This window comes from Garra rufa, chromosome 6, assembly GCF_049309525.1.
Source record: "Garra rufa chromosome 6, GarRuf1.0, whole genome shotgun sequence".
NCBI classification, from domain to species: domain Eukaryota; kingdom Metazoa; phylum Chordata; class Actinopteri; order Cypriniformes; family Cyprinidae; genus Garra; species Garra rufa.
The window spans coordinates 26,515,708-26,542,977 of NC_133366.1; the positions used below are offsets into that span (position 1 = coordinate 26,515,708).

The window sequence follows — 27,270 nt, forward strand, 5'->3', positions numbered from 1 at the left end:
TATACATCTTGATCATTTACAATGATCTTTAATCTCTGCTTGCCTTAATAACACTTGTATTTGTCTATGCAGGTGATGTGGGTATGTAACCTGTGCAGGAAACAGCAGGAAATCCTAACTAAATCAGGAGAATGGTTTTCATCAGGGCCTGGGGGGAGGCCTCTTAGTGTGGGCGCTCCCCTCAGTGTCCCTGAGTTGGAGAAGGACAGGAAGTTGCGCTCCAGATCACAGGCTCCGGTCAATAACGACACTCTGCCACCCAGCGCTGGTTCTGGTGATCCTACCAAGGGAGCAGATACGATGCCCGCCTCACGCTCCCGCAGTGAACCGCCACGAGAAAAGTAGGCCAAAAAACTTTGCACGATTTACACACATGCCAATCCTAAATTACATTTCTTAGTATCTCCACTGATCAATGCAGAAGTGCATATTTACTGGTGGCACTCAACTGAATTATGCTTTTATGTATTGTTCCAACTAGGAATGGCTCATGTCTTGTCTTGTGATCAACTAGGATATCATTTTTTATTTGTTAAGTATTGCTGAAGGGTGAAACCAAAGTAAAATGACCATCCCTGCAGCATTACTTGTACTTTTAAAGTGTCACCCCTGATTTGTATCCATATTCTGAGTGTCTTGTGCAGTGTAGTTTTGGAAACACTTTACAGTAAGATTCAATTTCTTAACATTAGTTAAAGGGTTAATTCACTCAAAATTATTTACCCACCCTCAAGGCATCCTAGTTGTATATGACTTCCTTCTTTTAGACGAATACAATCGGAGTTATAATAAAAATTGTTCTGACTCCTTCAAGCTTATAATGCAATGGGTGGGTGTTGCTCTTCATGAGTCAATACATTTTCCTGACTTTAGCAAAGGAAAACCAGTCTCCTCTTAGCTTTTATATTCTGACATTTTTCTTTACAAATCCTCGTTTTGTACTTCTAATTTATGACCGTTGTTTTGTTTTGATCTCTCCACTGCTGCTTCTGTGTACAACTGTTAACGCAAGCTAGAGAAAAGTGATTATTATGTTTTAAATATGGATATTTTTCTTACAAATCACACTGATTCGCTACAGGAGGCCTTTATTCTGGCCTTATTCTAACTGTGTGAGGTAATTTTATTATGGATAGATGTGCTTTATTGGACTTTCTTTGGAGTGATGCAGAGAAACACTCGCCCACTGAATTGTGAAGACTGGAGCCGGAACATTTTTTTAATATAACTCCAATTACATTCATCTGAAAGAAGGGAGTCATATACACCTAGGATGCCTTGAGGATGAGTAAATGATGGGCTAATTTTCATTTTTGGGTGAACTAACCGTTTAAGGCATTAGGTATCATGAAATAACATTAAATAACATGAAATAAATTACATTTAAATTTCACCCCAAAATGAAAAAACGTTCCAAACGAGATATTTTTCGATGAAATCTGAGAGCTTTCTGACTGCATAGACAGTAGTCTCGCTTAGCCAGACCTTCAGACTGACGGAAGAAGGTCTTGGAACCTTAGCCGCTTTGAATGGCCAAGGCCCGCCCAAGAGACCATATGACTGACAGGTAAAACAACCAATCACGTTTTGGTTTGAGCCGCGTCATGTTTAGGGGTGTGGAAATGTCGCCACAATAACAGACTGTGTAAAACTCTTGGACATATTTTACAAATTCTATGCTAACTTGTAAATACAACGGCTTTCTTCTTTTGTGAGGGGGTTAAGTGGCATGGCATTTTTGTGACACACGTCTTCCGGAAATCCTGTATAATCTAACCAATGCGATGACGACTTCGAAACTCCTGAAGTGTTTCCAGCTAAGTGCGCCTTATGCATTAGACATTTAGCCAACGTTCCGTGGGCATGACATCTGAGGCTGAGACTACAAAGACAGCAATGCAACTGACACGTTCAAGGCCCAGAAAGGTAGTAAGGACAGATAAAAAAAAGTCAATCTGACATCAGTGGTTTCACTGTAATGTTTTGAAGCTACGAGAATACTTTTTGTGCGCAAAGATGTAGCAAGTCCATCTTTCTTCATTATCTTTATATTCTGGTTCAAATAAGCAAGGCTGGACAAAAAAATTGCAAGTCGTCCTCTCTGTCTAAATCTATAGACATAGATTTCACGGCGAGAGTGCCGTGGTACTCTTGTGAATGGCAGCGGAGAGAAGAAAGAGAAGAAAGTGCTGAATAAAATCATTATTTTTGTTTTCTTGCGCACAAAAAGTATTCTCATCACTTCATAACATTACAGTTGAGCCACTGATGTCACATGGACTATTTTAATGATGTCCTTACTTCCTTTCTGAGACTTGAACATGGTAGTTGCTGTCTATGCAGGGTCAGAAAGCTTTTAGATTTATCAAAAATATCTTAATTTGTGTTCAGATGAACAAATGTCTTATAGGTTTGGAACGTCATGAAGGTAAGTATTAATTGACAGAATTTTCATTTTGGGGTGAACTAACACCTAAGTTAGACCAAGTTCTAACACCAAGTTCTAAGTAGCTCCAGGGTTATGTAAAAGCTATCCAAATTGTAGACCAAGTACTCAAATAGTCATTGGTTCCCAGAACTGAATTTTCAAAATATGCAGTGTTACATATCCCTACTGTCAACATACAATTTGTTCTATTTTAAGCTGGACATTTCAACAAAATCTGTTCATTCTGACCTGTTTTCAACTGGCAGTATGTGGGCTGCAGCTCTTGCTTTATAATCTCTTTATAAGATGACGTCTGTTGCTTGTCTTCCTATCAGATGCATATTCAGCTAAATCCTTTTTGCATTTAAATTCCCACAATTTGAAAAACAGGGGTTAACAGGTGTTGTTCTATTTATTATACAAGGAACTGCCTTTGTAGCAGTTGTAAATGGATATTGGATAATTCTAAATGCGCTGTATCTCACAGTTTTTCCAACTTCTGTCTAATGAATAATAGGAAGAGACCCGTGTCCCTGCACGAGCAAAATGGAAAGGTGATTGGACGTGGAGAGAGAAGGCGAGGCCCAGGCCGGTTGTCATCACAAGCCTCTGAAGACCGAGCTCCAGGTGAAAAGCGTGACAGCAGACGACTGGAGAAAGTTAACTCACAGGAATATCCAGATAATGAACCCAATCATCCCGAGCGGCGAAGGAGACAGGAAGAGGAAGAGCGAGAGCGTCAAAGACGAGAGGAGGAGTACCAGACTCGGTACCGCAGTGACCCGAACCTCGCCCGCTACCCTGTTAAACCGCAGAAGGAGGAACAGGAAATGCGCATGCATGCCAAAGTGTCCAAAATGCGTCAGGAGCGTCATCACAGCGACCTAGCCATCAACGAAGTTGGATTAATGCAAGACGGAGGCGAGGCGACTGGAAATCGCATGAGCAGGCAACGAGTGGCTAACAACGAAGACCGCAAGTCCCTTTTAGAAAACCATCGCGCTTATTCTGTGGACAGGACCGTGGGGGGTGGCATTGGGGGACAAGGATCACTCAATAAACAGGGCCACGGTGGCCCTCAAGTGGGCCCTCCTGGGCCCCCAGACCTCAGGGACGGACAGGACTGGGGCCCAAAGGGGCATCTGGAACCTGGGTCCGCAGCTTTTCTGCACAGGGCTAAGCGGGAAAAGGCTGCAGAAATCATGCGTAAGGATTCTTCTCTTAGCTCGGACCAATCTGAGTCGTTACGGCCACCTCCACCTAGAGCCTATAGACCCAAACGAGGCCTCAACAAAAGGCAGATGTCCATCAGTAGCTCGGAAGAAGAGGGCGGCTCCACGCCTGAATACACCAGCTGTGAGGATGTGGAGATCGAAAGTGTTAGTGAAAAAGGTAGGTGAACTTTGTTTATGTAGCTAATTTTATTGTCAAATTGCCACAAAGTCACTAAACTCTCTTATATACATACCCAACAGATTGATGATAAGCACTGACAAAATTTTATTACACAAGGGTATTAAAGTAGTGAAGTGTTTTTAACTAAAATGAAAAAACTGTCTTTGATTGTGAAAGTATTTTTTTCTTTGTTAATTTAAATGATTGTTGTAATTGTTATATTAAAACCAAATGAACAGTGCAATTAGTAGAATTAATTAAATATTAGTCCAAATAAATCGTTTATACTACAATTTTTTTAATGCTAAATTAATATTTTTACTCACCACGAATGCATCAAATTGGTCAAAACTGACAGTAAAGCTATTTATTTTCAAAAGATTTCTATTCCTATTTCTTGTGAACTTTCTGTACATTTCTGCAAAAAATGTCACCATTTCCACAAAAATATGAAGCAGCACAACAATTTTTAACATTAATATGTTATTTTAACAAAAAAATGTTTCTTGGGCAGCAAACTAGGAAATTAGAATGATTTCAGAAGGATCATGTGACACTAAAGACTGGAGTAATGGATGCTAAAAATTCAGCTTTGCATCACAGGAATAAATTACATTTTAAAATATATTAAACTAGAAAACAGTTACTTTAAATTGCAATAATCTTTTTTACAGTATCACTTTTTTTACTGTATTTTTGATCAAATAAATGCAGCCTTGGTTGAGGTTAAGAGTTTTTTTTCCCCAAAACCTTTAAAAAAAAAATCTTAGCTTTGCATCACAGGAATAAATTACATTTTAAAATATATTAAACTAGAAAACAGTTATTTTAAATTGCAATAATCTTTCACAGTATCACTATTTGTACTGTTTTTTAATCAAATAAATGCAGCCTTTGTTAAGGTTGAGAAAACAGTTCTTTTAAATTGCATTCATATTGCATTCAATATATTCAACTAGAAAACAGTTCTTTTAAATTGCATTTTTTTTTACAGTGTCTCTATTTTTACTGTATTTTTTATCAAATAAATGCAGCCGCAGTTGAGGTTAAGAGTTTTTTTCCCCAAAACCTTTTAAAAAAAATCTTAGCATTGCATCACAGAAATAAATTACATTTTAAATATATATTCAACTAGAAAACAGTTCTTTTAAATTGCAATATTTTTTTCAAAGTGGCTCTATTTTTACTGTTTTTTCGATTAAATAAATGCAGCCTTGGTTGAGCTTAAGAGTTTTTTCTTCAAAATCATTAAAAAAGAATCTTAGCTTTGCATCATAGGAATAAATTACATTTTAAAATATATTCAACTAGAAAACAGTTATTTTAAACTGCAATATTTTTTTCACAGTATCTCTATTTTTACTGTATTTTTGATCAAATAAATGCAGCCTTGGTTAAGGTTGAGAGTTCTTTTCCCCCAAAACCTTAAAAAAAATCTTAGCTTTGCATCACAGAAATAAATTACATTTTAAAACAGTTCTTTTAAATTGCATTCATTTTTCACAGTGCACTATTTTTAATGTATTTTGAACAAATAAATGCAGCCTTGGTTGAGCTTAAGAGTTTTTTTTTTTTTCAAAATCATTAAAAAAGAATCTTAGCTTTGCATCATAGGAATAAATTACATTTTAAAATATATTAAACTTGAAAACAGTTCTTTTAAATTGCAATAATCTCTCACAGTATCACTGTTTTTACAGTATTTTTGATCAAATAAATGCAGCCTTGGTTGCACTGAAGAGATTTCTTTTAAAAACATTTAAAAATGTAACTTGTTCTTTATTCTGCTCACACACACACAAACAAATTGAATCTTTCTCAAAAGTGCTTTAAAACACACAGAAAATGCAAATCAGGAATAATTCAACAGTAAAACTGCTCCCCCACACTTTATGGATTTAATCATAAAAGAGCAACTTTCACTTGTTCGGCTTCGATGAATGCAAATAATTAACATCCCCTTATACAGCTCTGTTTTGCATTTAGTGTGAAATGCATGCTCAGCTAGGGTGGATGTGAATGTATATGTGAGTGTGTGCATAAACGCTTGCACTGGTTCGATCAGTTCCAGTCAGTTATAATCAGTTTTTAATAATCACACGGATGTAATATATTAATCTCCAAATGTGTAACTGTCATTTCTGCATAAATTTTCACATCAAAGCAGCTAGCATCATCCATACGTCATTAAAGCTATTCAGCCATGATGATCAGTCCTGAGTCTGATGTCTGTGAAACAAACTCTGCTGATTCATGCAGTGAAGCTCCATTTGTTTATTTGGAACATTTTTAGGGCACCAGATTTGGGAATTAGGTCAGCAGCTCGCTCACATAAAACCACTGAGTGAGTGACTGACTGGCTTTCGTCAGTCCTGGGATGCAGCATGTTCCATTCGGGGACTTTTTCATATTCATCCTTGGGTAACTCATTCCAGCTATGAGCGCGATTGTGCTTTGGCTCTTCCCGTTACTCTCAGCTGCAGACCACAGGGTTTTAAAAGTCCCTGACATGATATGTTTGTATTTAATCAAGCTCTAAATTTGTCAAACTATGTAAAAATTGGGAAAATATTATTTATTTTTGTGCATATAAGATCCAGAAAAGCTTGACAAAGAAGTTTGACAAAGAAGTCGTTTTCACCACAGAATGTTATTAAACAGTACACAATTTGAGATTTGATATATATGATATTGTGGTGTAAATGTTTATGTGTTTTAAGAGAGTTTATTTTAGGTTGAAGTTGAAGAAAACACCCTGAAGCTACCATGTGCAAACATAATGTCCCCTGTCGGAGCCACGGCACTGATAGCAAACATGTTCCAACATGACTCTGACTCGGGTCATTTCCCAATACCATCTTCTCATCTTCTCTCTATCACCTCCTCCTATACTGTCCAAAAAAAAAAAAAAAAAGACAGTAACCACACTAACACTGGAGATGAGATAAAATAGCATCTAAAGTTTTTGATTAAATTTATTGATTTGATGCCAGTATTGGGCTGATGGTTATTTATCCGGAAAAGTTTTTTTTTTTTTTAATTTGACATTGCCTTTATTGTTCCTTGGTAACAAGAATGAACATGATTCTTGACCAAATTGTTTGTGATTGTAGTTGCGCAGGTGTATTTATGCAAATTTAGTATAAATTAGGATTTATATTTAAAAAAACATTAACATCTTTTAAATAATTGTTTAAATTAATATTAGAAATTTTGTGTTACTTTTTTTTAAAGTTTGTTAAGGTTTTGTCAGTTTTCATAACGTAGAGAGCAGTGACTTGAGGTGGTGTTCTGAAATGAGGAGGCATATATTTAAATATAGTTTATTTGTGAACTTATGTTCAGTTATTCTTTTTAATAGCTAACTTTGAACTATTTTTGACTTTTTTGGATCATCAGTCATCAAAGATCTGTAAATGCTGGTCACAGTCACAAAGATTTACCTTAAATTTTAACCAAGCTGATTGCTCACTAAAAACGTCTACAGATAATTCATATTTTAATAAGATAAGTCTTATTCTGATGTAACGAAGTGGTTATATCTAAGTGTGGGAGTTGTTTACTAACTTTTTAAATTAGCCTTCCCATTAACGGCATTATATTGTTCAATTAGACTGATTCGTGAACGCAGAGCACACATGAACACAAGAGGTGGGATTTATCGCATGAACCAATCACAGCCGAACCAGTCATATCCAATCATATCATGATAGAGGCATTGCCTCCTCTTGTAATGTAAGGGAGGAGTGACAACTGAGTTGTGGTTCCAAATGCGGGTTTAATGAAAAACATAGACAGACAGGCAGGGTCCAGTACCAGCAAACAGTTAAATCCAAGGCAATCCAACAGAGTAATCCAACAAACAGGCAAAGGTCAAGGCAGGCAGCAAAACACTCAGAAACCAGGTAAATAGTCCAAGATCAAAAACACCAAGGCAAGGCAAGATGGGTAAACACAGGTACAAGAAAACATTACAGGCTAACAATAATCAGCAGTGTGTGTGAGTGTTAGTGCAACATTTATAGTCCTCCTGATAGAAAACTTGAGCTGGAGTCAGATAATGAGTTCCTAGGCAGAGGGCTATGGGAAATGGAGTCCGGGGAGAGTGGTAACAGTAAAGGAAGAAATTGCAATCGTAACACCCCTCAGTTACCCCCCCACCAAACTCATTGCATGTTTTAGGAGTTGTGTAAAAACTCAATTGGCTCAGAGATGCGGCCCCCCGCTGTAACTTTACCTGCTGGTGTCACTGTTGAACAGTCTTTCTTTAGAAAACGTCTGATTTATACACTTTTTATTGTTATATTTTGTAATATTGCAGTTTTTTTTTCCTCATCCAATATTTTAAGGAGGCAGTGCCTTCCTTGCCTTGTTGGAGGAATCTCCCCTGGTAGATTGTGTGTTAATGTATATGATAAATATGATTTAGAAAATTGGGTAGTTTAATCATTATCATGCAACCCTAACTCATAATCAGTGTTGGGCACGTACCTTTAAAAAAGTAATTAGTTATAGTTACTAGTTACTTCTCACAAATAGTAACTGAGTTAGTAACTGAGTTACATAATTTCAAAAGTAACTAATTACCAGGCAGTTACTATTGCGTTACTTAAAAAAAAATCGAATTTAATATAACTATAAAATAAATATAAAACATTGTACACTAATCTACACTAGTTTAATGTTCTTGTGGGACAACGTAAGAGACAACTATCAAATTCAACATATTATTTTAAATATTATCATTACTATAGTGGAACAATAAAGCACAATAGATGGTTTAGAACTTTAAATATTTATTGCACAGACCAACGCAGAGAGACTCTTTTTTTCCTGGGCATAAGTTGCACTTAACATAAACATTTTTGCCTGTCACCTCAGCGAGGAAAAAGTAGTGCTTATACTCAGGGTGCGATTTGTGAAAAAACCAGGGGGGGGGGGTGCTTTTGAAAACTTTTTTCTCTCTCCATAGGCAGAGGTTGACCAAACTAGTGTAATCTGTTAACAACGCGCATAATATAAAATTACCCGTCTTTTTAGGCAAGAACCAGATAATGAGTGTCAGGTCATGAAATGTTTTTAATACGACGGAAGCTCTATGTGATCACAATTTAATAAAAACGTCATAAGTTAGGTCTAGTAATGATTTATTTTCAAACAACGAATACATTTTATAGAGAAGGTGAGCAAAGTATCAACGGAGCTTTTTGGAAACTCAGAATCAGTAAAACACTGCGCCGCAAAAAGATTCACGGTTTCAAAGAGCTCCAATCGGATAGCGAATCATTTGATTCAGAATGTTCAACTTCAAAGCGCGTATGGCGAATCATTTGATTCAGACGACTTTAAAGAGCATATCACAAATAATTTGATTTAGATCGGGACATAGGAGTGCCTTCGCGGGACGTTTTATCCCCATCGTGGATGAAAATAATTAATCAGAGGCAGGGATGCATAGACCAGAGGGGGGGGGGGAACCCCTCCGCCCCATATCCCCGGCAAATCGCACCCTGCTTATATTTCCAGTTTGCGAAAGCTACCTTTGAACTTGTTGGACTTGCCATCATTGTGACTCCTGGATGTTGGTGTGTGCGACTTATTGTGCGTGTGCTTATGTGTGAACACCCGCACTACTCTGCCTCTGATTGGCAAACAATGGAAATGTACTCAATCTAAGCCAATTATCGCGTTCTCAGCTACACCACGTTTATCAATCTCTTCAATCATCGTCACTGGTTATGTGTCCCGCCCTGGCCCCAACACACACAAACACACACACCCCAGAGAAAGAGAGGTCCTATGGCTGAGAGAGACGCTGCTTGCATGAAAACCGCTTCAGTGTTCTCAGTTAGAGTAATGCGCATTTTATTGTCAGTAACTGTAACGGCGTTGTAACGGGGGAAACAGTAATTCGTTTGATTACTCGTTACTGAAAAAAGTATCGCCGTAACGCCGTTTATTTATAGCGCCGTTATTCCCATCACTGCTCATAATATGTTATTCACATAGCCTTAAAAAGTAATGTTTTGCCTTTGTAGGCTAATATATACAGAAGAGTGATAACCTGCATTGTTACTTCAGGGAGGTGTTTCTACATGATATAACCCATATACTTTATAGAAGTGTTACCATTTTTACATCACATTTTTTTGGTGTGTAGCGCTGTCGTTGCCATTGACAGTTGGGATTGCAATGGAAGATAGAGAGCTAATGTGACTTCATTCCTGATAACTAGGACAAGCAAATACTGGATGGAAGCTTATAATGCCAGTGATTGCCAAGGGAATAGCTCACGCTGCATTCAGTATGAGCAGAGGGTCTTCCTGGGCACTATACATTAGAGTCGTAAGACAGTTTTATGAATGCAATCAAGATGATCAAATGAGACTGTAAAATGTTATACTAGGCTATATATTATCTTGTTTGGGGTTTGGCCCTTTAAACATCTCACACCTTTGTTGCTGAAGGCAAAGATATTCTGTGATATGCTCCCGTTAAGTTAAACGAACTCTCCATTAATTTATAACATTTATAGTTTTCTTCTCAAGTGTAAATTTGCTAGTATGAGGCTATCATTATATAAAGTTTATAAAGTGATAGAATTCCCTTTTCCTGTAAGGTAAATGTCAAACTCTGAGCCTGATTAAACATACACATGTATTGATTAGGCCTGTCAAAATTACGCATATGATTAAATGTTTAACAAAGTTCATTTTTCTTAATGCTGTAAAAGCATTTATTCAGTATGACAATGGCCAAAATGATTGACAGACAAAGTGAGATTAATAAAACACACAGTTTTAAAACCCTTTAAAACAGTCCTCCTCTCATTAGGCTTTAACTCTATTTTGGATGAATTATTGTGTTCATAATGTCAATTTCTATTATGCAGGTGACTGGGACTGTCATCCTCTGGACCCAGCTGTGTGGCATGTAAGTATTTTTGTTGTATTTCATATATTGCAGTTATGTAGTGGCAATATTTAATAGCAGAAACATCAGTTGTTTCTGTAGCTGAACTCACTAAATTGCATGTTCACATATACATGTCATGTCAGCATGTGTGTTCAGCATTAATGGGACTGAAAAGCCATTGTTCGGTTCCTCGCAGCATCCAGTAAGCTGGCAGCCATCCAAAGAGGGAGATCATTTGATTGGCCGCATCACTCTAAGTAAGCGCTCCACCATGCCACGGGAAGCCGGTTCCCTACTGGGTCTGAAGGTGAGCTTGCCAATGGCAGTTTACACTAGCTAATCACATCTTTGTCTGACTTTGCACTTGAAGGGATGTACTACTACACTAAAGATTTGGTCCCATTTACTGTATTGACATTTCACAGTGAAAGAAAGCAGGACCAGATGTGACAAAATGCAGTTAATAATACGGGAATAGTGATAATGAAATAAACATCCAGAGCTATGCTGACAGCAAACAAACTAGCTTTCCATACAGCTTTTTTGAAAAATATTTGAAGTGTTGTATCATGCAAAAAATGCCAAGTTCTGTCATGAAACTCTTGATGGTGCAGGTTGATGGGTTATTAACGCAAATTGATGATATTCACAGTGTTAACTTACTTGGTGCAAGTTGATTGGTTCATATTGCATACACAGCCAATGGCTTGCTGTTGCATTTAAATGGATAGTTAGCATTCACTAGATCAGTTCACAATGCGCTTTCAGAGTTTTTTTTTTAAACCCTCAACTTCCCCAGCTCCACCTGTACAGATCTGCTAAAGGTTATTATATATGCTATTTGTTCAGCAGCAGCGTGTCTTAAATACTCACAGCACTGTATCGGCAGTAGCAAGTTCCTGTACTTGCTTTGCAGCAACAGCAATAATCTACATCAATAGCAATAATCAACAGCAGTAGCTATTCAGCAGCGTAGCAGATCTATTCTGCCAAGACCAAATACATTAACGTTGTCATATCCATTCCCATGCTACAATCTTCTGAGAGTTGTCATGATAGAACTAGAGTAGACACTGCCAGAATGAGCACCTTGTTCATTGTGGAGCTTCAGTTTTTATTTGCTTTAGTTTATTGCTTAGTTATGAATCTCTGCTTACACAGAGATCACTGCTGAAACAAGAGGCTTGGGTATCACTTTGGTTTAAGGGCCAATACTCACTATTAACTAGTTGCTTATTAGCATGCCTATTATTATCATATTGGCTGTTTATTAGTACTTATAAAGCACATATTCTGAATGACCACATTCTAGATCCCTAATCCTACCTAATATCTAAACTCACTGTAACTACCTTATTAAGCATTAATAAGCAGCAAATTATGAGTTTATTGAGGCAAAAGCTGTAGTTCATGAATTGTTTATTAATGGTGAGAATTGGACCTTAAAATAAAGTGTGACCGAGGGTTGCTTTCGTTTTGTGATTCAAATTTGTGTCAAAGTTCCAAAAACTTAAACTCAAAGCAAACAAAGCAAAATTTGCATAAGAAAATTTCTTCGCCACCAGAAGTCCGTCAGGTAAAGTTCTTCATTGCACTGATTTCCATTAAAATGACTGGATTTTGCTTGGAAAATTTCACAGAGCAGCACTAAATGTGACTGCACCTTGAAAGGTCTGTTAGATACGAATTTGAGCTTTGCATTTTTTTCTTGTCATTATTTGTTCTTGTTCTTTGCTCTGATATAGGCCTATACTGGTAATCATGACAAGGGTTATTATAGTTACTAAAACTAAAACCATAAAACATTCTCGTAGCTTCGTAAAATGACGGTTGAACTCCTGATGTCACATGGACATTGATGGTGCTGTCAGAATGCATCAAAAATATCTTAATTCCGAAGATGAACAAAGCTTTTACGGGTTTGGAATGACATGGGGTTAAGTGATTAATGACAAAATTTTCATTTTGGGGTGAAGTAACCCTTTAATAGACTTCAAGATATTAAAAGATGTGATGGCACTGGCGCTATCCGATGAGAACAAAACTTGAACTGTCTCGAGCTGAATAACAACACTGCTGTTCTCAGTAGAGCTTCTTAGCACTGAATTGATCTAGTTTCATAATGAATTAACTTTACACAGTTATTGAACTGATCTGAATCAAAACTGAACTCAATAATGCCACTTTTGTCTTGTTAGAGCTGCTTTATGGGAGAATTTTAGATTTGTGACATTGATTCTGTGACTTTCCTGTTTAATACTGTAAAGCTGCTTTAAGTATAAAATGCTATAAATATAGAGATGACTTTACTTGACTTGACTCGTTTGTCCTGTCCAGGTGGTTGGTGGGAAAATGACAGAGTCAGGGAGACTGGGGGCCTTTATCACCAAAGTAAAGAAAGGAAGTTTGGCTGACATTGTAGGCCATTTACGAGCAGGTAATAATTAATTCTGACTGGCTAATTTTGTATGAAAATTGCAGTGTTTTAAAATTGTATTTTGACCTTAGCTTTATGGATGTCTTCTGCTAGATCTCCGCTGATATTTTTGGTTGCATATCTACGTGTAATTTTTCACAGCTCATTATTCAGTCAGTCTGCATATGCAGGACACCGCCAAGTGCTAAATGGTTTCTTTTTTTGCTTTCAGGCGATGAGGTGTTGCAGTGGAATGGAAAGGCGTTGCCTGGAGCAACTAAAAAGGAAGTGTACAATATTATTCTGGAGTCCCAGTCAGCACCTCAAGTGGAAATAGTTGTTTCCAGACCAATTGGGTAAGCTAAACAAACCATGAAAAACTAGCAGCTAGTTTGGAAATATATACAATGAAATAATGAAAACAATCCTTTGGATATATGTATGACTTCAGTGATTTTTCTTCCTGTTGCATGTTAAAGATGTATTCAGCGAATTCTGTCCAAAAACTTCTTGAAAAAGGTCTATAGAGCATATCAGTAAGTAAAGTAGTATCTGAGAGTGTTCTTCATCCCAGTGTCTCCATTGTCACCCTACATGCTCCAGACCCTCCTCTAACCGCTAAAACTGTACAGCCATTGCATTAGAGCGGCCCTTCGGTTCCCTATTCTTTCCTGTGTCTGGACAGTTTTGCCTTGACGTCTCAAGAGGGAATGTGCAGTCAAGTTAGTGTGTATGTGTGTGGAAAAACTGACTGAGAGAGAAGCTAATGATCTGTCAACTGACATTCTTTTCTCCTGTGTTTCAATTTTCTGTTTCCTGCAGAGATACACCAAGACTTCCAGGGACATCACATCCTCCTCTAGAATCAAGTAGGTTTTGTGACTTCAGTTTAAAAAGATAATTCACCAAAATATAAAAATTCTGTCATCATTTACACACACTTTTGTCATTTTAAACCTATTTGCCTCTTACATTGAGAACAAAAGGAGATATTTAATAGAATGTCCAAGCTGTTTTTTCTCCATGTGGTTAAAATGAATTTAAACAAGAGTCACTATTGTCCTCCACTGTTTGACACAAGGGCAGTTTAACAAATGGACAATTTTGTTAACACCCTGACAATGAATAATAATGCAATAATAATTCACAAAATGTTTTATTCAAATAGTGTACTCATTGTAATATTTCTTAAAGGTATAGTTCACCCAAAAATGAAAATTACCCATGATTTACTTAAGAAATCCTAGGTATATATTACTTTCCTCTTCAAGACGAATATAAGTTATATTAAAAAATGTGCTGGCTCTTCCAAGCTTTATAATGAGAGTAAATGGGTGTTGAGATTTTAAATTCCATCCATCCATCATAAAAAGTGCTCCACACGACTCCGGGGGGTTAATAAAGGCCTTCTAAAGTGATTCAATGCATTTGTGTATGAAAAATATCCATATTTAAAACTCTGTAAACTGTAAATGCATGTACAAAAGTTAGCAGAAGCTGAAGTTTACAGTTTATAAAGTTTTAAATATGAACATTTTTATTACACAAACACATTGAGAATGCCTTTATTAACCAAATGGATCTGCATGGAGTACTTTTTATGATGAATGGATGAATACACTTTATTACACTTCCAAATCTCAACACCCATTCATTGCCATTATAAAGCTTGGACGAGCCAGGATTTTTTTTTATTATAACTCAGATTGTATTTGTCTGAAAGACGAAAGTCATATACAACCAGGATTGCTTGAGGGTGTGTAAATCATGGGGTTATTTTTAGTTTTCGGTGAACTATTTTGGTAATACTGAAGGAAAACAAATTAAAATGAATGAATATGAACATGACAAACACAAACTACATTTCACCAGTAAGTGTGCTATATATCTGCACAGCTGCACACTTAACATATCAACTCTTTGAACTTACAGCTGGTTCGAGTTCTATAGATGAATCCCAAAAGATGGATCGTCCATCCATCTCTGTAATGTCACCGACTAGTCCTGGGATGTTGAGAGACATCCCTCTGGTACTGCCAGGCCAGCTGTCGGTAAGCATGAAGAGGGAAAAAAACTTTGCAGAGAACATATTTAGACGTGTTTTCTCACCTGAAATGGAATGTGGTATGGTGACAGGGTTGACATATTTTATCTGCTAGCTGAGGTTTAAATAATGTATTGCCAACACTTGTGTTATTTCTTTTTACCAAGGTGAAATTATGGTACGATAAAGTGGGCCATCAGCTTATTGTCAATGTCCTACAAGCACGAGAACTGCCCCCTCGACCAGACGGACGACCCAGAAATCCCTACGTCAAAATGTATTTTCTTCCTGATAGAAGGTACATTTTTCTTAAATGTGTTCAAATTTACAATCAGCTGTTTTCAACATTGATAATAAATGTTTTTGAGCATCAGATCAGCATTAGAATGATTTATGAATGATCATGTGATACTGACGACTAGAGTAATGGCTGCTGATAGTTATAATAGTAATAATACTTCACAATATGTGACCCTGAACCACAAAACCAGCCATAAGTGTCTTTTTTATTGGGATTTATATATCACCTGGATGCTGAATAAATACGCTCCTCATATATTTGGCCAAGATACAACCCATAACTGGAATCTGAGGGTGCAAAAATATCTAAATTCTGAGAAAATCATCTTTAAAGTTGTCCAAATGAAGTTCTTAGCAATGCATATTACGAATCAAAAATTACAATTTGATGTATTTATGGTGGGAAATTTACAAAATATCTTCATGGAACAACTTTTGAATGGTAGTATAGATTGGTGGCCTCAAATATTTGTTTTTCTTTATTTATTTAAATAAATATTTGTCCATGCATTAGCTCTCTACTTTAAGATCTGACTTGCATTTTCCATTTTGGGTATTGCTGAGTTTCTAAAATGAATTCCGTGTCAAAAGATTGAATAATAAGCAGGTGGAAATGGAATCTGCAGACTTTTTGTTGCATTTTGTGCTGATTTTTGGAAGAAGTTTGCAATATTTTCAGACTGTACATACTTTTATAATTACACTACATTCCTCTAGTGACAAGAGCAAGAGACGGACGAAAACGGTGAAGAAGATTGCAGAGCCAAAGTGGAACCAGACATTCCTGTATTCTCACGTCCACCGCAGAGACTTCAGAGAGCGGATGCTGGAGATCACTGTTTGGGACCAACCCAGAGTCCAGGAGGAAGAGAGTGAATTTCTGGGAGAGGTGAGTGCACTTAAAGGGATAGTTAATTCTGTCATTAATTACTCACCCTCATGTCGTTTCATACCTGAGAGCTTTCTGACCCTTAATAAAATTACCATTTAACCACTAATGTCACATGGGCTATTTTATGTCCCTACTTCCTTTCTGGTCCTTGAAAGTGGTAGTTGCATTGTTGTCTATACAGGGTCAGAAAGCTCTCAGGTTTCATCAAAAATACATTCATTTGTGTTCCCAAGATGAATGAAGGTCTTATGGGTTTGGAACAACATGAGGGTAATTAATGAAGGGTAATTTTCATTTTTGGGTGAACTGTCCCTTTAAATCCCTGTATATCTATGTGTTTGTACCTAGGTTCAAAACATGTTCTTGTGTTCCGTTTTCTTGACTCCACCGACATGCATAAAAATAATTTTTCAAAGCACCTGAAGTTTATTTTATTTTTTTTATTTTTTTATGGTGGATCCCAATCAGTAGGACCATAGTAATATGCTCTTTGATGTCCCTTTTGTTTGTGCTAATTTATACCAGTGTTTCTCAACTCCAGTCCTCGGGACCCACTGCTCTGCACATTTTGTATGTTTCTGAGTCTGACACACTCAGTTCAGTTCATGAATCTTTCTACTAATGAGCTGATGATCAAAATCAGGTGCCTTAAATGAGGAAGACATACAAAATGTGCAGAGCAGTGGGTCCCGAGGACTGGAGTTGAGAAACACTGATTTATACAGTACATGCCCCTGGTACGCAGTTGCTTAGAAGCAGACAATGTTGTTTCTGAGGTGTAATGTGTATCTGGTGGTCCTTTGGGTCCTTTTGGCCTCCAAACAGTTATTCTCTCATGGTTCAACTCCAATTTTCTGGCTTTCTTTTTGCCCAGATTCTGATTGAGCTGGAAACAGCTCTATTGGATGACCAGCCACATTGGTACAAATTGCAGACCCATGATGTGTCGTCCCTACCATTGCCCCAGCCGTCCCCCTGCCTCCCTCGCAGACATGTTCACGGAGACAGTCCTAGTAAAAAACTGCAAAGTAAGTATAAGCTGGTGTATGTGTGGCAGTAGTGTGTGTGTGTGTGTGTGTGTCACTGTAAAAAGCGAGGTGTTCATAAAAAGAAATGAAGGTAACAGTTTGCACTGCTTTTTTTTTCTTTTCATATTTTTGTTAAGTAAATTTGGGTTTAGATAAATCATTATAGTCACAATTACCTGTTTTAGCATGTTTTAGACGATCACCTAAGATACAAATTAATATTAAAGGGTTAGTTCACCCAAAAATAAAATTTAGCCCATTATTTACTCACCCTCCAGGCATCCTAGGTGTATAAGACTTCCTTCTTTCAAACGAATAAATAAAAAATATCCTAGCACTTTAAGTTTTATAATGGCATGGGTGGGTGTTTCTCTTCATCAGTCCAAAACCAATAAAAGTCCAATAAAGTGCATCCATCCATAATAAAGTGCCTCACGTGGCTCCGGGGGGTGAATAAAGGCCTCCTGTAGCAATGATGCATTTGTGTAAAAAAAATGCATTGCATTGCGCATGCACCGGTGAGTCGTGCAAAAACCAACGTTTATTTACAGGAGCAAAGGAAGCAAAGGACAACCAGTCTACTTTTGGTTTAAATTGAAATCCTCTGACATCTTTCCTTACAAATCCTCGTTTTGTACCACTTCTGAGTTTGGCATGCGCAACGCCGATGTCCTACGTTTTGAATATGGATAATTTTCTTACACAAACGTATCGATTTGCTACAGGAGGCCTTTATTCATCCCCCGGAGCCGCGTGAGGTACTTTTTATTATGGATGGATGCCCTTTATTGCACTTTTTTTGTACTGTTGAAGAGAAACACCTGCCCATGCCATTATAAATCTTAAACATAACAGGATAATTTTTAATATAACTCCGATTGCATTTATCTAAAAGAAGGAAGTCATATACACCTAGGATCCCTGGAGGCTGAGTAAATAATGGGCTAATTTTCATTTTTGGGTGAACTGACCCTTTAAGTGATGCAAATTGTTTCCTTTATTTGCATGGTTTTATATTGTCAGTCTTATGTACTTTATTTCATGTTTTCTATGAGAAATCTAAACCACTCATGATATAGATATAATCTACTATAAATATTTTGAATAAAAAGTTTAGTTAGTAAGTTTTATTTTTAGTTTTTGTCTTTTGACAAAAAAATCCGTTAAATTTAGTCAATATTTCTTCATGTTAAAATAATTTGACTAATTTTAGATGGCAAAAACATTTTAGTTTACAAGGATCAAATTAAACCAAATATTATAGCATTTTAATATATTACTTAAATACTTAATTTATTACGTAAAATTGAATACTTAAATACTTACTTAAAATGTATGTAATTTAAACATGTAAAATGTTTACTTTTTCACATATTTTTACATATTTGTGAACAATTGAGCTTATGAAATAACATTATAATCACTAGTGTGATGCAATGTTGTGAATACTTTAAGCTTCAGTTATTAATTTTCCATGTTGTAGTTTTATTGCGTCATACAGATAAGCATTTGGGTGAGTAATTAAAGCCTTTCAGTTTACTGATGTTCATCGCTCAGCACCTGATTATTATTAACTGATTGGATTATTTGAAACAATCATATGTGACCCTGGACCACAAAACCAGTTCTCAGTAGCACGGGTATATTTGTAGCAATAGCCAAAATTACACTGTATGGGTCAAAATGATCAATTTTTTATTTATGCAAAAAATTATTAGGATATTAAGTAAAGATCCATGTTCCATGGAAATATTTTGTAAATTTCCTACCGCAAATATCAAAGCTTAATCTTTGATTAGTAGTATGCATCGCTGAGAACTTAATTTGGACAACTTTAAAGGCAATTTTCTCAATTTTTTTATATTTTTGCACCTTCAGATTCCAGAATTTCAAATAGTTGTATCTCAGCCAAATAGTGTCCTATCATAACAAACCATACATGACTGGAAAACTTATTTACTTAGCTGTCAGATTATGTATACATCTCAATTAAAAAAAAATACTCTTATGACTGTTTTTTTGGTCTAGGGTTGCCATTTCTAGATTTTTCTTTATCAATTGTCAATATCTTGATAGCATTTCTTCTCATATTTTCGTTAAAAGTTCATCTTAATAAAAACAAAAAACAGTTAATTATTAACCTTATGCATATTTTGTACCTTGTCTTTATGTTTTCAAAATCAAAAGAGACTTTATTAATGAACATTTCAGTCACTAATGTTGTTGACGAGAATAATACTGATAATTTCAAAAAGAGGAACAAAGACATCCTGAAATCGCAGAGTAAGAAGCTACTATACATGAGAACAAAATCAACAACTACAGTATAAGTAAAGCAAGCAAATGATCAAACAGTGCAACCATATTAATTATTCATACCCCAGTTTGTGCTGAGAAGAGGGTGAAGGGAAAATAAGGTAAAACTGAATTGCTTTGAATGCAGGTTATAATATGTGTTGTACTTTATGTTCAGCAGTTGAACTGTATGCTGTGTGTATGTATGTGTGTGTGTGTCTCAGGATCTCATCGCATCATTGAAACAGATTATGATGATGGTATAACGGTAGTGTCCTCAGGTGGGTGGGGGCAATCATTACTCTGAAGAGTAGAAACCCAACACAGGGTGAGAGAGAAAGCTAATGTCACATTGTTACTGTAGATGTGTACTGTAGTGTTTACAGTTGTTGTTTTTTTCTCCAAGCCTATTTAGTATACAAGCCCTTCAAATAAAAATACATGTATTTTCTTCATTGGCATAAAGATGAAAGCAGAAGATCAAACAGTTTGTGTATGATTAAAATAGAATAATTGATTATATAAGAAGGTTGTGTTAGATTTTGAAAAACAGAAGACAGTCTTTCTCCCCCTGTGCTGGGCTCTAGAGTGTTCAACTGAACCACAGAAACACCTCACATGAATTCTCTGCATGGATTCTGTGGAGGAAAGACTCCACAATCACGCTCTATAAAACACACTTTTATCTCCTTCATAAGACCTGTTTAATTTTGTTGTCAAGCTGGAGGATCTTTGGGTTATAAAGTGATTATTACAGTGTATTACAGCGTGTAACATGATTAATATGGGTCTTATGTCAATGGATGTTACCTCTGTTGCATGCCTGTAGAAAAGCTTGCTGTAGAATTTAGAGTATAAATGACAAATACGCTGTGGCTGATATTTAAAATCCTACATTTTGTTATATATGTTCCATGATTATTTGGAACATAAAAGTACTGCAAGTTGTCAGACCTGCAGTAAACATGGATATCCAAGAAAAATCCAAGGATTGTTGTCTGGACAATCTATTTGATTGACATTGTGATTGAGTTGCATTAATTAATTAATTTCCTGATAATTTACTCACCCTGATGTCGTCCAAGATGTTCATGTCTTTCTGTCTTCAGTCAAAAAGAAATGAAGGTTTTTGAGGAAAACATTCCAGGATTTTTCTCCATATAGTGGACTTCAATGGGGACCAACAGGTTGAAGGTCCAAATTGCAGTTTCAATGCAGCTTCAAAGGGCTCTACATGAAAAAATACTAAATACTATACTTTTTTTTTTTTACCACAACTGTTTATCTTGCATTAGTTCTGCGTTGACGACTTTACGCATTACAAAATCATGTTGGAATGGTCACAGTGTTTACAAAGTGAAAATGCAAAGAAAGTCAAAGTTTTGAAGTTGGAGGAAAAAATTAAGAACTAACCTCAATGCGCGAAGGTTTTTTTTAGAAAATGGCAGATTGTTTTGCTAGACAAGACCCTCATTCCTCGGCTGGGATCGTGTAGAGTCCTTTGAAGCTATCATAAAACTGCAATTTGGACCTTCAACCTGTTGGTCCCCATTGAAATCCACTATATGGAGAAAAATCCTGGAATCAACTGAAGAAACAGAGACATGAACATCTTTGATGGCATAGGGGTGAATAAATTATCTGAATATTTTAATTCTGGAGTGAACGAATCCTTTAAAGTCCATACTGAGAACTTGATAATGTGACATATTTAGATATTTATATTATTTTCACATAAAAGAACTGACTTAAATCTTGGGATTCTTTTAGGATTCATTTGAACATTGAGTGCTTTCCATTTATATTCTGTTTATTAATTTAGGAAATCTTGCACTTGTTCAGAGTTAGTGCTTTGATGAGCAATCATAAAAAGTTTATTAGATGCATGAGTCATGAATTCTCAGAAACCCTGTAGCGCTTAATGCTTAATTCAGGCACATTTTAAATTCCTTTCAACATTGATTGGGGGACAATTCACTTCCTTTTTCAACTCTGCTTTTTAATATAACTGCTATTTGGAAATGTAAAAGTCAGATTTCTTTTACGAAAAGCCTCAGTTTCTGACTATCGCAAATCAGTGTGCTTCTCCAGTTCTAAATTGTGCTAAAATACATTCACTTCATAGATTCGTGAGTGAATTGTAGTGACATCTGTATGTGTTCTGGTAAAAAAGATACATACACTTTTGTTTCGCATTATAATTTAATGAATGAGGTTAGCCTAATTAAAGCTGTCATCTCTGCGGTTGTAACCAGCAAATCCTTGATCAGTTGTAGCATCATCTGCAGTTGTTTACAGTTGTACTTTGGGAAATTAATTTGTTTAACATTGATACAGATTGCTTTTGTGGTGTCATTTGCTTGACATGAGTACAGTTGCGTTGGTGTATCTTTAATTTGTTTTTGCTGTTTAATTAGTTTCTAATCACTATGTCAAGGAATACCACAAAAGAAACAAATATGGAGCCACATGGTGATAGAAATAATATGAGTTTCAAAGAAAAACTCCCAACCTTGCATTGCATTGAAAGCACTGAAAAAACAAAACCCTCCCGTATCATATTTTTTCCATTGCACAAAAAGGCTTTATACAGTCACACAAGCCTTGTAGTCTTTTTAGAGACTTTCTTGTCTTTCACAAAACTCATGCATCATGTACAGTTAATGCTTAGGTTTGTTCTGCCAAGCAAAAAAAAAAAAAAAATTAAGTAAAATGTGACATCAATTGATTATTCCAATAAATCAGACAAACCTTTGTAACAGTACAATCATATAGTGCAGATTTTATTTTAATTTATTTCTTTTTTGCTTGTTTTCTTTCTAGCATGTGTAGAGCAGTAGCAGTTGTGCTGGTACATCAGCACAATCCCTCGGCATGAATTGTTGTAGTAGTTTTAGAAATGTGAATGTTGGTGTGTTATTGTCACTCTCCAATGTCCCTGTATTTTTATTTTATTTTTTTTGGCTGAAACAAGTCCATGACACAGAATGTACTTGTATTAAAGCAGCAGAGAGGAACTCCAGAGACAGGGAGAGGTCAAGCACGCTGACCGTACCTGAGAGACAGGCGGCCATACAGCATCGCTCGCGGTCAGTATCCCCACATAGAGAAGACCAATGCAGAGCCCGCTCACGACCTGCACACGTCCCTATGCAGAGGTGAGCCACGTCAACTGGAGACCAGTGTATATACAGTTGAGGTCAAAAGTTTACACCCCCCTTTCAGAATCTGCAAAATGTTAATTATTTTACCACAATAAGAGGTAGATATACAAAATGCATGTAGATATTTCACATAAAATATGTTTACATATAGTCCACAAGAGAAAATAATAGTTGAATTTATAAAAATGACCCAGTTCAAAAGTTTACATACACTTGATTCTTAATACTGTGTTGTTACCTGAATGATCCACAGCTGTTCAGTTTGTCCTGAACAGTTAAACTGCCTGCTGTTCTTCAGAAAAATCCTTCAGGTCCCACAAATTCTTTGGTTTTCCAGCATTTTTATGTATTTGGACCCTTTCCTACAATGACTGTATGATTTTGAGATCCATCTTTTCACACTGAGGACAACTGAGGGAAAGCTTTTTTTAATTTGAAGATCAGGGTAAATTTAACTTATTTTGTCTTCTGGGAAACATCTTCTTTAGCCCTATTTAGGGCAGTGCTAAATTAAAAAAAAAAATATTAGATTTAGGCAAAATAAGAAAAATGTACATATCTCCATTCTGTTCAAAAGTGTTCACCCCCTGACTCTTGATGCATGGTTTTTACTTCTGGAGCATGTCCTCAAATGGAAACAGATGGTGTTTTAAAATAATAATGTAACTATTTTAAGAGTGTTCATACAAAATCTCTTTCATCAGAGCTCATTCATGCACACATTTCAATACAGAGGTCACACTTGCTTTCATAAGTGTTATATTGTATGAATGTAATGCTGGAGGTGATATACAGTGGTGTGAAAAAGTGTTGGCCCCCTTAATGATTTTTTATTTTTTGTTTGTCACACTTTAATGTTTTAGATCATCAAACAAATTTAAATATTAATCAAAGATAACACAAGTAAACACAACATGCACTTTTTAAATGAAGGTTTTTTTCATGAAGGGAAAAAAAAATCCAAACCCACATGGCCCTGTGTGAAAAAGTGTTTGCCTTCGCTCCCCCCTCCTCGCACTGTTAAAACATAACTGTGGTTTATCACACCTGAGTTCAGTTTCTCTAGCCACACCTAGGCCTGATTACTGCCATACCTGTTCACAATCAAGAAATCACTTAAATAGAACCTGCCTGACAAAGTGAAATAGAGCAAAAGATCCTCAAAAGCTACACATCATGTTGAGATCCAAAGAAATTCAGGAACAAATGAGAAAGAAAGTAATTGAGATCTATCAGTCTGGAAAAGGTTATAAAGCCATTTCTAAAGCTTTGGGACTCCAGCAAACCACAGTGAGAGCCATTATCCACAAATGGCGAAACATGGAACAGTGGTGAACCTTCCCAGGAGTGGCCGGCCGACAAAATTACCCCAAGAGCGCAGCGACGACTCATCCAAGAGGTCACAAAAGACCCCACAACAACATCTAAAGAACTGCAGGCCTTTCTTGTCTCAGTTAAGGTCAGTGTTCATGACTCCACCATAAGAAAGAGACTAGGCAGAAATGGCCTGCATGGCAGAGTTCCAAGACGAAAACCGCTGCTGAGCAAAAAGAACATAAAGGCATGTCTCAGTTTTGCCAGAACACATCTTGATGATCCCCAAGACTTTGGGGAAAATACTCTGTGGATTGACGAGACAAAAGTTGAACTTTTTGGAAGGTGTGTGTCCCATTACATCTGGCGTAAAAGTAACACAGCATTTCAGAAAAAGAACATCATACCAACAGTAAAATATGGTGGTGGTAGTGTGATGGTCTGGGGCTGTTTTGCTGCTTCTGGACCTGAAAGACTTGCTGTGATATATAGAACCATGAATTCTGCTGTCTACCAAAAAATCCTGAAGGACAATATCCTGCCATCTGTTCTTGACCTCAAGCTGAAGCGAACTTGGGTTCTGCAGCAGGACAATGATCCAAAACACACGAGCAAATCCACCTCTGAATGGCTGAAGAAAAACAAAATGAAGACTTTGGAGTGGCCTAGTCAAAGTCCTGACCTGAATCCTATTGAGATGTTGTGGCATGACCTTAAAAAGGCGGTTCATGTTTGAAAACCCTCCAATGTGGCTGAATTACAACAATTCTGCCAAGATGAGTGGGCCATAATTCCTGCACAGCGCTGTAACAGACTCATTGCAAGTTATCGCAAACGCTTGATTGCAGTTGTTGCTACTAAGGGTGGCCCAACCAGTTATTAAGTTTAGGGGGCAAACACTTTTTCACACAGAGCCATGTGGGTTTTCCCTTCATAATGAAAAAACTTCATTCAGAAACTGCATGCTGTGTTTACTTGTGTTATCTTTGATTAATATTTAAATTAGTTTGATCTGAAACAGTAAAGTGTGACAAACATGCAAAAAAAAAAAAAAAAATCAGGAAGGGGGCCAACACTTTTTCACACCACTGTAGTTGTGAGAGGTGTCTTGCCCTGTAGACGATGATTTATGTGTGATGTACAACTCATCATCCTTCATTTTCTCTTCAGGAGTCTGGATGAGATCCACAAAAACCGCAATCATTCCTACTCTCCCAATCGCTACCATGACTCCCACCAGGAACATCGCTCCGGAGATTCTGACTATGAATATTCAGAGGACAGGTATTGCTATTCTACTGCTTGATGCTCCAAATGCATATATAAAATTGTATCTGTGTTTATGAAAAATACTGTAGCACTTTACTTAATCATATGCTTTAGTTATATTGAACTGTATGTTTTTATTCACACTAAGATTAGATGTTTTAGAAACAGAGTTTATGTGATTTTCATAATGTGTCAACAAAATGTTTTATGCTGTTGCTCTATTAAATACTAATACGACTAATATGACTAACAGTCATAGTTTTTAGTTCATTCCCATTAATAATAGTACAAATATTGCTAAAAACATGTCTATAATTTTCTACACATATTCCGTTTTCTTTTCTTTCTTTTTCCTCACCATCCTCTTACTTTTTTTTTATGTTTGGTTGTCAAACTGTCAATGTGTCACCATCACCATGGCAACCTCAGCGAGGTCCTGGAGATGCACAGATCAATCCGAGGTGGGAGTGCTGAGTGCCTGCATACAAACAGGTAAAAATCCAGAGCTGTGAATGAGCTGCCACAATAAGTTACCTGTATCCCAGAATGCCTTGCTTTTTTATGTTTCTTGACAATTTTAGAGCATTCAAATCTTATGGTGATTACATAAATATAAAAAGAGAATTTATAGCATCTTTAAGTTTATTTTCCTTTTAGGAATTTGCATGAAATCTCTATTTACAGTCATTTTTCATCTGTTGTCTATGCCTGCCATGCTAAATGATTGAAAAGATTTTTTGTGCTTGCTTGAGTAATGATTTTCATTTTTTGCTCCTTTTAATGCCTGCTTGTTTGTGCTAATGTAATTAGGAAATTAGCTAGGCACTGTAACACACTTCCCCCAAAGATGCCATTGTTAGTGAATGGTATACATAAAGATATTTACAGGTAAGCTGGTTGAAACTAACCGAGTATCATTGTTGTGCTTGAGCGGATTCCCATACTGTTAGTGAAACATTTCAAACCCTCGCAGTAAATCTAAATGTTCCTCTGCTTAGTGTGATTTATGTGCTGTTTCAGTCATCACAGACATTGTTCCCTTCCCTTTCATTGTGTTGTATCTCTGAACTATAGTTTACAATGCTTTCCCCTAAAAGCAATTGTATTTTGTAGCAACATAATGTGCTTATTTTTAGTTGTCCATCAACCATTCAGAGCAAGTCTGCACATTTGCTGTAGCTTACTGTTAATAAACACATAGTTGTTACCTTTTAACCAAAATTCAAAATCAGAACAAGCTATCAATATGTATTTAGCTAAAACACCACAGTTCAATGAAGATGAGAATCCAGTGAGCAAAAGATGCATTATATTTCAATTTTGAATAACTATACACTAAAGAATCAAACATGGACCAAATATCAATAAAATGATATAACACCAGGTTCCTGCCGATTCCAGTCTTAGTGTACAGTTTTTAGATTATAAGATGCTTAATTATAATGTTTGACTGTATTTGGTTTAGGATAAGCTTGGCATATACAGTATATTGAATATTTAGTAACCACAAATGAGCTAAATTCGAAGAATTACTTGTTATCATTCATTAACATGTAGCAAATATCAAGTAATTAGTGAAGGTTTTGATGTCCTTTAAACATCTCTTGGTCTATAAACAACATATATTGTTTCCCTAGACACAACTGAAGCATTTTTAGGAATGTGCATTTATCTACATTTGGAGAAAAAAAAAAAGACTTAGGAGTAATTTGAAGTAACACATGCACTTATTTTACACGTTTCAAATAACACGTTAAATCATTTTTTTCATTATGTTTTCTGTTATCTCATCAACACATATATTATATAT

The 27,270-nt window shown here is 36.3% G+C and overlaps 1 protein-coding gene across 6 annotated transcripts in view; it reads left to right on the forward strand.

Annotated features, from left to right (window-relative positions):
- The window catches only part of rims1b (regulating synaptic membrane exocytosis 1b), a 95,585-nt gene that overhangs the window by 38,052 nt on the left and 30,263 nt on the right, over positions 1–27,270 (forward strand). For 4 of the 6 annotated variants that reach the window (XM_073842219.1, XM_073842223.1, XM_073842221.1 and 1 more), the window contains 15 exons: positions 73–341; positions 2,946–3,820; positions 10,716–10,756; positions 10,935–11,045; positions 13,076–13,175; positions 13,387–13,510; positions 13,977–14,023; positions 15,087–15,205; positions 15,366–15,496; positions 16,216–16,387; positions 17,265–17,418; positions 19,938–19,994; positions 22,718–22,871; positions 25,362–25,475; positions 25,890–25,952. In XM_073842219.1, the coding sequence (XP_073698320.1) occupies positions 73–341; positions 2,946–3,820; positions 10,716–10,756; positions 10,935–11,045; positions 13,076–13,175; positions 13,387–13,510; positions 13,977–14,023; positions 15,087–15,205; positions 15,366–15,496; positions 16,216–16,387; positions 17,265–17,418; positions 19,938–19,994; positions 22,718–22,871; positions 25,362–25,475; positions 25,890–25,952 (2,531 nt within the window). The remainder of the gene's footprint in view (positions 1–72; positions 342–2,945; positions 3,821–10,715; positions 10,757–10,934; positions 11,046–13,075; positions 13,176–13,386; positions 13,511–13,976; positions 14,024–15,086; positions 15,206–15,365; positions 15,497–16,215; positions 16,388–17,264; positions 17,419–19,937; positions 19,995–22,717; positions 22,872–25,361; positions 25,476–25,889; positions 25,953–27,270) is intronic. The other 2 variants (XM_073842220.1, XM_073842222.1) reach the window with 2 other exon arrangements.